The sequence below is a fragment of the Mus pahari genome, chromosome 9 (genome assembly GCF_900095145.1).
Source record: "Mus pahari chromosome 9, PAHARI_EIJ_v1.1, whole genome shotgun sequence".
Classification (NCBI taxonomy): Eukaryota; Metazoa; Chordata; class Mammalia; order Rodentia; family Muridae; genus Mus; species Mus pahari.
Genome location: NC_034598.1, coordinates 19,331,355 through 19,344,789, shown reverse-complemented (window position 1 = coordinate 19,344,789; position 13,435 = coordinate 19,331,355). Strand labels below are relative to the sequence as shown.

Sequence of the window (13,435 nt, the reverse complement as noted above, 5' to 3'; positions counted from 1 at the left end):
TAATAAATAAATAAATCTTTAAAAAAAAAGAAAGAAAGAAAGAAAGAAAGAAAGAAAGAAAGAAAGAAAGAAAGAAAGAAAGAAAGAAAGAAAGGATAAAATTGAACACTCAAGACAGATCTCCAAAAACATAAGAAACAGCTCTGTGCCTCTGTCTAGTGATCATTGACAGACCAATGTGGAATTAGATACTACCTTTTTTAACCCCCTTCTCCTCCTTTTCTTTTTTTAAAAATGATTTTGTTTCATGTGTTTGTGTGTGTGTGTGTGTGTGTGTGTGTGTGTGTGTGTGTGTGTGTGTGTGTGTGTGTGTTATCTGCAGACACACAGATTCCCATTGCAGATGGTTGTGAGCCACGATGTTGATGCTGGGAATTGAAGTCAGGACCTCTGGAAGAGCAGTCGGTGCTCTTACCCACTGAGCCATCTCACCAGCCTCTCCTCGTTTTTTTAAATCCTGCTAATTTACTCTGCTTTATTACCTTCTTACCTAAACTTCTCCAAAAACAAATTAGAAGGTTTGTAATCAGACCTTTAACCACTTGTAATTACAGGATTACTGACCCTTAGTTACAGAGCCAGAAGCCTACAACACCCAATTATATCCTAAGATCAATGATCAAACTTTCCCCAAGGACCTGAACACCCTGGATTAGCAGGAAGCATTCTGAGAATAATGCTGCCCCTTTCAAAACCACTCCCCTTTCTCACCTCTGGTTGTTTGATAATAAACAAAGAGGGAGAGAATGTAGTCTGTAAGTGGCATGCCACAAAACCCAAAGTGGTGTCCAGCTCCTCCTTCCCACCCTAACCTATGACCTCAGTAAGATGCCCCTATAGGAGGTGTCCAGAATGGCAGCACCAGGGCTTCTCAGCCTGCAGCCATCACAAGAGCTGTCCACGGTGACACATCTCCTTTCTTGCCTCAGCAGAAGCTGCCCTTCAAGAGCTGTCATGGTAGACCTTTCCTGCCTCAGCCTACTGCCATCATAAGGACCTGTCAACCACACACACCCCAGCAGCCCCACAGAGATGGCACCTCAGCAAAAGCCAGCTGCAGCTGGGAAGGACTTCCCACCCTAACCCATGGGTCCAATGCAAGGAAAAGGGGCTGAAAAGAAAAGCTGCCAATCCCTGAGCTTCCCACAAACCCCACCAATCCCTGAGCTCCCCAAGCTCAGGACTTGAAATCCCACCAATCCTCAATCTAAAAACCTCTGCCTTAAAACTTCCACCCCCTAAGAAATCCTATATAAGCACAGCCCTTTGTCCAATTCCCTGCTGCCCACTCCTGGGATCAGAGTGCAGCCATCACTGGATTTGTCCCTACATACCCTAGACCCTCCAATAAATCTCTTTCATGAGATTTCCTGCCTGGTGTCACTCTTTTGTCAGAAGAAGCCAAGAAGAAAAGAAGCTATGAAGAGAAGACAAGAGAAGGAGCCTCCTCTCAGGGCTATGTGGCTCCTGAACTCCCATGTCTCAGGATGCCCTTCTACTAGGACATCATCCCACCTCAAAGTGTGGTTCCTGGGCCACTGTGACTCAAGATGCCCTTCCACTGGGACACCTTTTCCCTTCAGAGCTGTATGGTTTCTAGGTTTCCAGATCCCAGGATGCCCTTCCACTCGAGCAAGAACACTTACAGATTGTTTACACAGCCTGCGTACTTCTGAGGTCTTTTGACTTAGTGTCCTGGTGCTATCCATTTTGAGTACAAATAGGAACCTTGACTATGTGTTTTCCTTTGGAAAATAAGAGCTAAAATAGCTTCCTTGTCTCCCCAGGCCTGACCGTGACAGCTGTTAAAGACTCAGGAGAATGGAATCTAGAGGCTGGGGCCTTGGTGCTTGCAGATGCTGGTCTCTGCTGTATTGACGAATTTAACAGCCTCAAAGAACATGACAGGACAAGCATCCATGAAGCAATGGAGCAACAAACCATAAGTGTTGCTAAGGCTGGGTAAGCATTTCTCTTCTGTAAAGCCTTCGGAAGAAAAAAAAAAAAAAGTATTCAGTATAAATCCAAAGAAGATGGGAACCTTGTTGATATACTCAGGGATTATCAACCATCTTCAAGTTCAAAGGTGCATCTGTAAGAGTATAGGCGTGCAGAAGGAAATGAAAGTGAATTGGTTTGAAAAGGAAAGGTTAGAAGTAAAGTATCAAAGTAGACTGCCTTAATTACTTTTATATTTCTGTGAAGAGACACCAGCCTTTAGCTGGGGGCTTGCTTACAACTTCAGAGGCTTAGACTGTCATGGCAGGGAACATGGTGCAGGCAGGCATGGGGTTGGAGAAGTAGCCAAGATCCTCTGGCAGCAGGCAGAGAAAGAGAGCAAGACTGGGCCTGCAGTGGGCTTTAGAGACCTCAGAACTCTGCCCCGGTAACACACCTCCTCCATCAAGGCCACACCTCCCCGTCCTTCCTATCAACTGGCTTATGGCGGTCACCCGCGTTCAAACTACCAAGCAGACTGACTTGGCTTGTTCAGGGCAATTTATGGTGCTCTTAAACCACACGACTGGACTTATTTTTTTTCTATAAAAGTCCTGTGTGTCTTCAGGGCATCTTAAGTATGGGGATTTTGAAAGATTAAAGAGTACAATAGAGATAAATTTAGGGGAATGCCTTCTAGGATTATACGTGGAAACCAGAAAGCATAAGAAGACCAGGGAGACAGGCTTCCTCTTACAGGCCGGTAGGAAACATTCCTATGATGTGAATTCTTCTGAAAGCAGTCTGCAGACTCCACGCTGTTCCAGGCAGGACTCTAGCCTCTTGATAAGCTGATTAACTTACAGAGCAAGGCACAGAAGCTAGACTTACCAAAACAAGTTGAAAAGGGATAACTATGAAGACCCCTATGACCCAACTGACCTTCCTTGGGTATATATGTAAATGACTCATGTACAGTGAAGACAGCTACACACCAGTCTTTGGAAATGGAAGTCCATCAGTAAATGAATGGAAAAAACTACATATACACAGTGGAATTATATTTAGCCATAATGAAAAATGAGTTATGACATTTACAGGAAAATGAATAGAACTGGAAATCATTATGTTAAGCAAAATAAGCCAGACTCAAGGATAAATACCACATGTTTTTACTCATGAGGGAAGGGAGAAAAATCTTGCCAGAATAGAAAGGAAGGGAAGAAAGAGAAATGGAAGACATGTGATATGGAAGCCGAGGTAGGACATAGGCCGGCAGGAGTGGCAGGCAGTGAGGGAAGGAGCGGGTTAAATCAAAGAGTAACTGTTGCATATATTTTAAAAGAATGTAACTCATGACTTGGTATGCTAACTTAAAACTAATTTTAAAAGAAATTTATATAAATGAAATAAATATGCTCAAACATTTTGATATGGATTTGCAAAAACAGGACCTGTACAAGCATAGTTTTTAGCAACTTTATTTTTAATCCTTCTGAACTGCAAACAACTCGGGCTCATTTCCAGATAATGGATAAACCATGATACATGTGTAGAATAAAATACTGCTAGCATGAAATACAGGAACAGCCTAGCACACTGTAGGTACATGAACCAACATGAATAAAAGCCTTATTCAAAGTGAAAGATGTCAAGACATGATTCCGTCCACATGTGTAAGGTGCTGGAGAAGACCAACTAAGGCGAGAGCAGGTCAGGGTGTACACTAACACACATACAGTGGAGGGCTGTCCGGTCTGTGTTCATTCAGAGATGATGCACCTAACCCTCAAAAGACTGGAGGCCCCAGGGGGTTTAGAGGTCAGGTAGAGGGGGATATCCAAGTGGAGACGGAATGGGGAGGAGTTATGGGGTGTGGAGCAATAAGGAGGGTGGATGGAGGGGGAAATAAAATATGGAGTGTAAAATAAGCTTTTAAAAAAATGGAAACTAAAATCTGTGTCCCAAATTACTGTCAGATTTCTGAGCACTCGCTCTTCCTGAATAGTGACCATGTGTGAATGTAGCTCACAGCTTTTCTTTGGGCTTTGTTAGTAAACCCACCTAGAAAAATGCTACATAAGAAGAGACTGAAAGAAGGCATGGTGCCTAGACGCAGGGAGACTTACCCAGAGTCGCCTTGTTACAAGGGAAACAATGTCTCCAAAAGGAAATAGTTGAAAGAATAATTTTCCCTTTGGATTTCTTGTCTGTGTAAAAGAAAAGGACTCATTTTAGAGGATTAGAACCTTTTGTTGATACTTGTAGGCAGTTTTAAAATTGTTTCTTCTCTAATCTACCTACCAGATACATAGTATGTATTACACAGTTTGCTTAAGAAGCAGCTTGAACACTGTGATTTAGTGAGTAGTTGCCTGTGGCTGTGGGAAGAGTTATATACAGAGCATTTTTGTTATGGTTTAAAGATGAAGTCCTTCAGCTGGGCGTGGTGGTGCACGCCTTTAATCCCAGCACTCAGGAGGCAGAAGCAGGCGGATTTCTGAGTTCGAGGCCAGTCTGGTCTACAGAGTGAGTTCCAGGACAGCCAGGGCTATACAAAAACCAAAAAAAAAAAAAAAAAAGACGAAGTCCTTCATGTCCTTCTGCATTGGCTTGACTTCTATCCAGTGTTAATACTTCCTTGAGAGGAGGCACTCGCCACAACTAGTATTTCAGTGATCTGGCCTTTTTACTTTTATTTAAGAATTTTACTTTGCAAAGTAATTTAGCATATTTTACTTAAAGACTTTGTAGGGACTGGAGAGATGGCTAAGTGGTTGAGAGCATCACTACCCTTACCCAGTTACCCAGGGTATCTCAAGCTCTTTACTGACCCCCAAGGCATCAGGTCCATCGGTCATGCACAGACAAACATGCAGGCAAAACATCCATATATGTAAAATAATAATTGAAATATGTAAACGTTGTGATTTAATGCAATCAAGGTTGATAGGATCAGTGTTCTCTCACTGTTACAGCTAAACTGGCTCTTAGTCACTTGCTGTCATATGTGACATTGGTGGTATTCTGCCCCTCCCCCATAACCATTGCTGGATTCATAGTCATTTATACTATTTTATTGCTAGCATGAATTTTAAGAGACAGTTCCTAACATTGCATAGTATGCAATTACATAAATATTGTATATTAGATTTCTGAACATTGAAAAGGATTCTTTTTCTTTATGAACTTAATGAGGATATTTATAATCACATTATGATAACAGAGCTGGAATTACTGTGCTCTGCGAATTTAGGAAAGTGTTGCAGTCTGTTTTCTCCACTGGATGGATCCACATGTTGACAAACATCCAAGAGGTGACTGGTTTTTATTCAGAACATGGTGTTTATTGTGAGTGCATGCTGACCTGAAATTTTCAGTTAGGCTTGACATTTCTCATACCTTAAATTTTAAATTTCATTTAAAAACAGATCAGTTATAGAATATGGGTTTGATCTCTTCAACTTTGAACTATTAGATTTCACATTTTCCATACACAGAAATGACTTGAATTAAAAACTTACAAGAAGAGGCCAAACACTTTTCCTCCCAAGTTATTTTTTCTTTTAATTTTCTACAAAATCCCTGCCCTTCTCATCGCCCAGAAGCAACCAATACTCAACATGGACAGCAGCAATGAACAACCCTTACTTAAAATAAAGCACATTTGAACTGTAGATAGATCCAAGAACAGTCAAAATGGGTATTGTAGATAGGAAAAGTTCCTGGCTCAAAGACAGTGAGTGTCAGTGGCAGCCTCATCTACTGTGTGCTTGGCTTTGTGGGACAGGCTTGACTGGTTTTGGTCTCTGTAAATCTCCATGAAATAATTGCCAAGGCCTTCCTTTTATTATTTACTATTTTTTGTGACTACAATTACGTCATTTCCCTCTTCCCTTTCTTCGCCACAACCTACTCATGTGTACACTCACACACACACCTAAATATATGAATACAATCTGCCTAATCTCTGTGTTACTTGTGTGTCCTTAGGGCTGCACATGTGATCTTAGATTACTAAGTGGTGTGCGCCTGCTCTCAGCATCCTTAGTTGCCTACAGTTCTTTTCAGGGAGCTTTTCCCTTCCATGTTGGCATGTCTACTGGTGCCATGCTTGGGCAGATCATGTTTATGCAGCCATGTCTGCTTCTGACACCAAGACTGTCCTAACTTGAAGTCATCTTCTGACTCAGTGCCTGTCTTACATCAATAGACAGAAGCTATAGCTACTGAAGTATAGTATTTTATTATTAAATAAGACCACATACATATAACATAAACCTCCCATCTCAACCAACGTTAAGTGTATAGCTTAGATGTGCTAAGTGTCTTTACACTGCTGTGCATGTCTTTGACATCTAGCCAATATGCTCTTGGCCAAGATGGGATACTATTTAGTGACTCTCCAAAATTATTTTAAGTGTGTGTATGAAGGTATTTATAGTATTTTCCATAGTCTGCACTCATTTGAGTCTCTAAAATAGCTTCATAATAATTGTATCAACATCATTCTCTTAATAAAGAAGAATGATATTCAGACTTTCTTTGAAGTTCTTTTGTGCTTAAAATCAGTTCTGCAATCATTATATACTGTGGAGTTTAGAAAGGCAGGTTGACAATTGCTCAGACAGTCATGGAAGGATTGGCTTCATTTAGAGGCTTCAGATTCTTCCATCCAGGTCAGCCGGCTCCAGCTCCACAGTTTCTAGGCCTGTGCTGGGCAGAAGAGTCTGGCAAAAGGCATGACAGAGCAGAGCTGGTAACCTCGTGGCACAGGAGAGTGGGCCATGGAAGGGGTGCAGGAAAAGTCATTACCCATAGAACTTGTCCCCAGGAACCTGCTGCCTCTGACTAGGTCTGTTTACTGTATCCTGTTTTCTACCATCATGTGAACCTTTCATTTAGTCACTCCTGGGGGCTCTACTCCAGGGTGGGCTATAGAGTCGGTGAGCTGGTTTCCAATGTCTATTTTCTGTTTGCACGTACATTGATGTTCATAGTATTCACTCTTTCTTAGCCTTAGTCTTAGTTTTAGTTTTAGTTTTATGGGGTTTGTTTCATGGATTTAATTTCTTTGGTTATCTGTAATGTGTTTGGAGAATAATGTTGAGGTCTCATTAAATACAAAAAGTTGATATTGTTCCATAGGAACATGGAAATCAATACTTTATTTTTTGTAATTATTCTTTTTATTGTTTGTGCTATATAATCAACTTTTGCTACCTATTTTAATATATTGGCCATGCTCTTTCTGAACTATAATTAGAAAAAGAATTAGAAATAATTGTACAATTACTTTGAAATGTTCAAATGTAAAAATGCTGTCAGACTTGTTGTGATCCCACACCTATGCAACTCATTAAACTCAGGAGCTCAAAAAATAAAAATCAATAAAAAAGATGTGATAAGAGAACTTGTTGGGAAGGAGTTTAGAGAGAAGAAAAGATAATGAGGTGAATTTGATCAAAATACAGTATGTATAAATACACAATTTATTTGGTTTTTTTGTTTTGTTTTGTTTTTGTTTTTGGACACAGGGTCTCTCAGTATAGCTCTGGCTGTCCTGGAACTCTCTCTGTAGACCAGGTTGGCCTTCACATCACAAATATCTGCCTACCTCTGTGTTCTGAGTGCTAGGATGAAAGGGATGTGCCACCACTACCCTTTAGTATCAAAGGATAGGAAATCTAGAGAAGGATTCTTACAAACAGTACAGAAAAGAGTTTCCAGTGGCCACAGTGACATACAAGTTGGGTAGATTAGCTATAGGATTGTGAGAGTCTTCAAGTTTAAAGAAGAAAAAAACGTATGTATGAAATCAAGTATCTAATGAGGTTTCTTAGAAGATAGCCTTTAATGTACCACCTATGAGGAAAAATAAATTATGGACTAAGCTACAAATTGAACCATAGCTTATTCAGCTGTTGGCTGGTTTCCTATAGAATATGTACATAAAATGTGGTTTTATATTATATAGTGAGTACAGAACATGATATATTCTAGAGAGAGCAAGTTCAGAAGCCAACATCAAAAGTCCCCCAGAGTTAACTAGAATAATGAGTAGAAAGTCCAGAGCTAGCCTGGCTATATTGACGTTCCAGCTCCACTACTTGGCGTTTTGGCATCTGTCTTGGTCGAGTGTCTGTTACTGGGATAAAACATTGTGAACAAAAACAACTTGAGAAAAGGGATTATGTCAGTTTACAATTGTACTCTGAGTTAAGGAGAGTGGAGCTGGAACTCAAGGCAGTAACTGAAGCAGAGGCCATGGAACACTGACCTGTTCCTTATGGCTGGCACAGTCTGTTCTCTTAGTCTGCTTTCTTACACACCCTAGGACCTCATGCCCAGGAGTGCTACCACCCACAAAGGGCTGGGCTCTACCACATCAATCATTAATCAAGAAAGTCCTCTGCAGACATGCCAATAGGCCAATCTGGCGGGAACATTTTTTCTATCGAGGGTCCTTCTTTTCAAATGATTCTAGCTTGTGTCAAGCTGACAGAAAACCAAACTGGAAGCAAATATTACTGCATTTTTCTAATACTAAACTGCCAGTCTGTATCATGATTTGGGTGGGAGTTTGTTAAAGTAAATGTAAAATCACAGCTGTATAATCCATTGTCGCCATAGCCCAAAAAGTTCATTCACTCCTAGTTTATTCTCTCATTATCCTTAGTAGCTGAGCTTCCCTTCATGGAACCACTTTGGATACCTTCAAGAGGTCCGATAGCTGCTGTCATTCTTATTAAAACATGTCAGAATAGCCCAGGGCCCCTAAGCAGTTTGTAACTTAGCATCTCTTGGGTCCGATGGTGGTCTCTCATCTGGTCTGCTCTTCCTCAGAAGCTGTTAAAACAGAAAAGATTGTGGTATTATGAGTTTGGTGCATGGTCCAGCATGGGGCCTGTCCAGAAGTGTATTGAGGATAAAAGATCACTTAAGGAATGTACCAAGAATGGGTCATGAGGCAAGTTCTGGTTAGCTGAAGTAGGCAATCAGAGAGAATCATCTGATGAATTCTTCTCCTTAGGACTTCAGCGGCTCTAAGGACACAGTTATATATAGCTAGTGGTATCCAGACTCTCCATTCATCTCTGCAGTAGATTCTCCAACTTCTCCAGAAAATGATAGGTATTTTCAAGCTGTGATTATATTATTTATGTCTTGATTCTTTGTAGTTTTTAATTTCATTGTAACAGCACCACAAGGTGCTTTTGAGTTAGCAGCTAACCGTGGCCCAGTGACCAGTGTTTCTCTGCCAACCGCTTGGTAGTAAGAGCCAGTGGATACTCCGCTCAGGGTCATAGTACTCATGTGTTCATTCTTCATAATTCTCACTGAATTGCTTTGGAGGAAGCCGGATTTGTTTCAACAATAGATCACCTAATATTTTGGGTTCAGCTTATTAGAATCTTAAATTCATTACCTCTATCTAGAACCCTGATAACCTTCCTGATGCAAAATGTTAAGTAAATGCCAAATGCAGAACTCTTTAGAAAAAAATTTTAGAGATGTATGGCAAGACACAACATTAATTAGCAGCAGGTACGGCTACCTGGGAAGGGATACATAATCATGAATTCTACTAAAAACTAAAGGGACAGGTTGCTTTGGATTATGGTCTTAGTGGGACTGTTGTCTTTATTTTTCGGTTCGAGCACTTTGGAATGTGATCCCATCCGGTGTAGTCCCTGTTCTACAGCTGTCATCCATATGTTCTGGCCCTGTCTCTCGACATTGCAGGTCTTTCTGTGAGACAATTGGTCCCTTTCTTATATCATCGTTTTCAGGATCTTGAAGATACCTGGCTTTGCTTTCTCCCTTTCTCATCTCTCATGTGACTAAGTTGTTTATTAGGAAACTATTTTGATTTGGATTATGATCTCCCTAAGGATGAGAGTGTAGACCACTCAGTTAGACTATATCCTGCCTAGAAAGCCACAGGAAATTTCTCAGATTTTTTAACATTTCACTTCATACCTGGTAAAAGGTAATAATTCTTTTCAAAACTAGAACTATAAACTTAATTATTCCATTTATCTCTGCTTATTACCCAAATTGCCTTTTGAGTTCAGGCTAAACATTATATACTCTTTTTCCAAGTGGACACATACCTACATAGACATATTATAGCCTATACATGTCCATTGTAATGCTTAAGAAATTGCAAAGGAACCAAAGTGATTTTTCAGTGTAAAGGCTTATTACAATCAGAATATAAACAAGATTTTTTTAAAAAAAACCCTCAGAATGTTTAGAGCTTACAAAAGTCTAAGTTATGTCAGTAACCAGATGGAAGCCTCTCAGTAGATATTGAAGACGACCAACAATTTCATTCCTTGATCGATCGCGTTGCTTAAACCCAGAGTCTTTGGTGAGACATTGTCATATGGCCACATTACCCATACTAACCAACCTCAAACTCTTGGGTCTGAGGGCTCCTCCTGCTCCAGATTCTCAAATAGCTGAGACAAGCATGTAGTACTGTTCTAGCTTTGGAACATGTTGCATGTGTGTGGATATGGTATGCATGCATCTGTATATTGTAATATCATCAGTGTGCTCTTACTTTGCATAGCTTGATGGAATTTTTTTTAATTCCTACTTTGTGCTTAGCAGCTGTGTTTTTTAGCTGGGTTCTCTTCCTAGAGAAAAATGTGAGACAGCCTAGAAACCTTTATGTGAAGGTTGCATCTCAAACTGGCTTGGGGGCTGACGCTTTTGCTGTTGTGTTTGTCATGCTGAGAGGGTCTGGGATGTATTAGAAAGGGTTTCACTAGTCAGAGCAGACTGACTTAACTTCTCTAGCATACAGCAGATTAACACTCTAGGTGATGTGTGGCTTATGTCAAACACTAACCCCAACATGAGGGCCCACCCTCATAACCTCATCTTAGCCTGAAACCTCCCAAGGGTCCCACCTCCCACTGCTGGGGGTGTGTAAAGATGGAAAATAAAAATTACTGACTTGTTTTAAGGATACAATCCATTGTGAAATATAGTCATGGTGTTATACAGTTGTTTGTCAAACTCTTTCTCTTACAGACTAAAATCATAACTCATTGAGTCCCTGTTTTACTGCCTGATAAATTGTACTTTCTGTAGTCATGAATTTATTTACTCTAGATGCTTCATGTAAATAGAGTCATAGTATTTTCCTTACTATGGTGCTCTGGAACCTATTCATTATTGTAGCGTGTGGTGGAACTCCACAATGTTGAGTATCTGTTCTGTGTACAAATGGGTTGTCTTTGTCCCTCAGCAGTTATGTCCAGTGCTGCCAGAGATGTGGGGTGGCATCAGCTGCTTAGCCAGGCTATGTTAATGTCATTTAAGTAGAAGATTTCATAGTCTAAATCACTTTATGCAATTCAGGTAGTTTTCTGCACTTTTATTGTGCAAAGGCGTTTAACATGGTTTTCCCCATAATTTTTTTAAACCTCAAATTTCTTAGCTGTCTTTATTCATCCTTAAGACCTGGTCAGCTCTTTCTTTCTCTTTTTTCTTTTCTTTTTATTTTTTTAATCAAATACCCTTAGTATTATTTTTCCCTTCACCTTCCCTTATATATATTTTTTTAATTTAATTTTACTTATTCACTTTACATACCACTTACTGTACCCTTCCCAGTCACTCTTTCCCACAATCCTTCCCCATCCCACCTTCCCTTCACCTCTAGAGGATGAGGTCCCCTGGTATCCCCTCACACACACTTCAAGTCTCTTGGGGGCTAGGCGCTTCCTCTCCCACTGAGGCCAGACAGGACAACCCGGCTAGTAGAACATATCCCATGTATAGGCAACAGCTTTGGGGATAGCCCCCACTCCAATTGTTCAGGACCCACATGAAAACCAAGTCGCATATCTGCTACATTATACTCTTTGGTTGGTGGTTCACATTCTTAAGAGCCCCAAGGGTCCAGGTTAGTTAACTCTGTTGGTCTTCCTGTAGACTTCCTACCCCCTCATGGGCCAAAATCCTTCCTTCTATTCTTCCATAAGAGTCCCCACGCTCCATCCACTGTTGGCCTATGGGTGTCTGCATCTGAGTCAGCTGCTGGATGGAGCCTCTCAGAGGACAGCATGCTCCTGTCTACAAGCACAACAGAGTATCATTAATAGTTGAGCCGGTGACTGGTTGGCTTTCCCTTAGTCACCGCCCCCTCCCCTGTGCCTGCATTTCTTATAGACAGGATAAATTTGGGGTTAAAAGTTTTGTGGGTAGGTTGGTGTCTCTATTGCTTCACTGGTTTGCTGTCTGGATACAGGAGGTGGCCTCTTCAGGTTCCATATCCCCAATGTAAGGGGCTAAGGTCACCTCCATTGATTCTTGGGTGTCTCCCTGATCCCAGGTCTCTGTCTTGTCCTTATCCAATTATCTCTTCCAAGTTTTAAAGGGGGCTGAGATTTTGGTTAAAGTGACTTGTCTGTCTTTGTTTTATTCAGTGAGTAGCTTTTGGGGCCATTTGCCACAAGTAAAAATTTTTCAAACATTTTCAGCCTCAGAGAATGAAGTAATTGCTAGAGACACCAGGAAATAGAATGGAAATAAACAAATGTAGCACAAATTGGCTGATGTCACAGGGCTGTGACTTCCGAGAGGCACATAGGTATCCCACTCTAAAAATGGTTATCAAGCACAGAGCTCACATCCACAGACAAAAATGTCACACTTTTGCTATTAGTAAATGTAGCACATTTTTGAGGATTAATTAGTTTTAAACTGATACCTAAATTAAGCACACTCTGCCAGGGACCATCCCCAGCAGTTCTTTCTCATTCTTGGTTCTTCTTAGGCAGCAGAGGGGGAATAGCATTGGCAGGGGTAAGACTTGGTCCTACGAGATATTTAGGGTCGATGTATAATAATAAAATGTTTACCTGCCCTAAGTGTAAGACACTTTGCTGAAGTAGCTGACCTGCTTGTCTGAGTTCCTCTGAGGCAGAAGCTGTTTAACACCTCATCATAAACTAACAGGGGATAAGTCAAAAGATTTATTGCTGGTGCTCCTTTCTCTGGTGAATCAGCCAGAAACCTCTCTGGATAAACTGATTAACTCTTTGTGAACCAGAGAGGAAAGACTGGAAAAGAATTAAGATGCTGTGTGCAGGCAAATATGTATAGACACATATACTTTCAAACATTCATACATCAACACTCTGGCCAGACTCAACCGTCTTTCACAACTCCACAAGTATTCATGCACACTTACACATACATCTACACAAAAACATATATATAAACAGGTATATACATTTGGATGGATGGATGGATGGATGGATGAGTGGGTGAATGAATGAATGGATGGGGCAAAGTTCCCCAAGTCAAGCCATTAAACCAGCAACTTTATTTCTTGTCTCTGGTCTTTTTATACCTACTTAGACAAAAAGTTCTTTAGAAAATTACCTTAGAGATAAAGTGTTGCATAAAATGGGAGTTACAAAAGGGTTTAAAATAGTGGTTGATTATAATATACTCATTAAAAGTTCAAAGC

At 40.6% G+C, this 13,435-nt stretch overlaps 1 protein-coding gene across 3 annotated transcripts in view; it reads left to right on the top strand.

Annotated features, from left to right (window-relative positions):
• Positions 1 to 13,435, top strand: part of Mcm9 (minichromosome maintenance 9 homologous recombination repair factor) — a 91,103-nt gene that overhangs the window by 62,273 nt on the left and 15,395 nt on the right. For all 3 annotated transcript variants that reach the window (XM_021204973.2, XM_029542133.1, XM_029542134.1), the window contains one exon: positions 1,788 to 1,962. In XM_021204973.2, the coding sequence (XP_021060632.1) occupies positions 1,788 to 1,962 (175 nt within the window). The remainder of the gene's footprint in view (positions 1 to 1,787; positions 1,963 to 13,435) is intronic.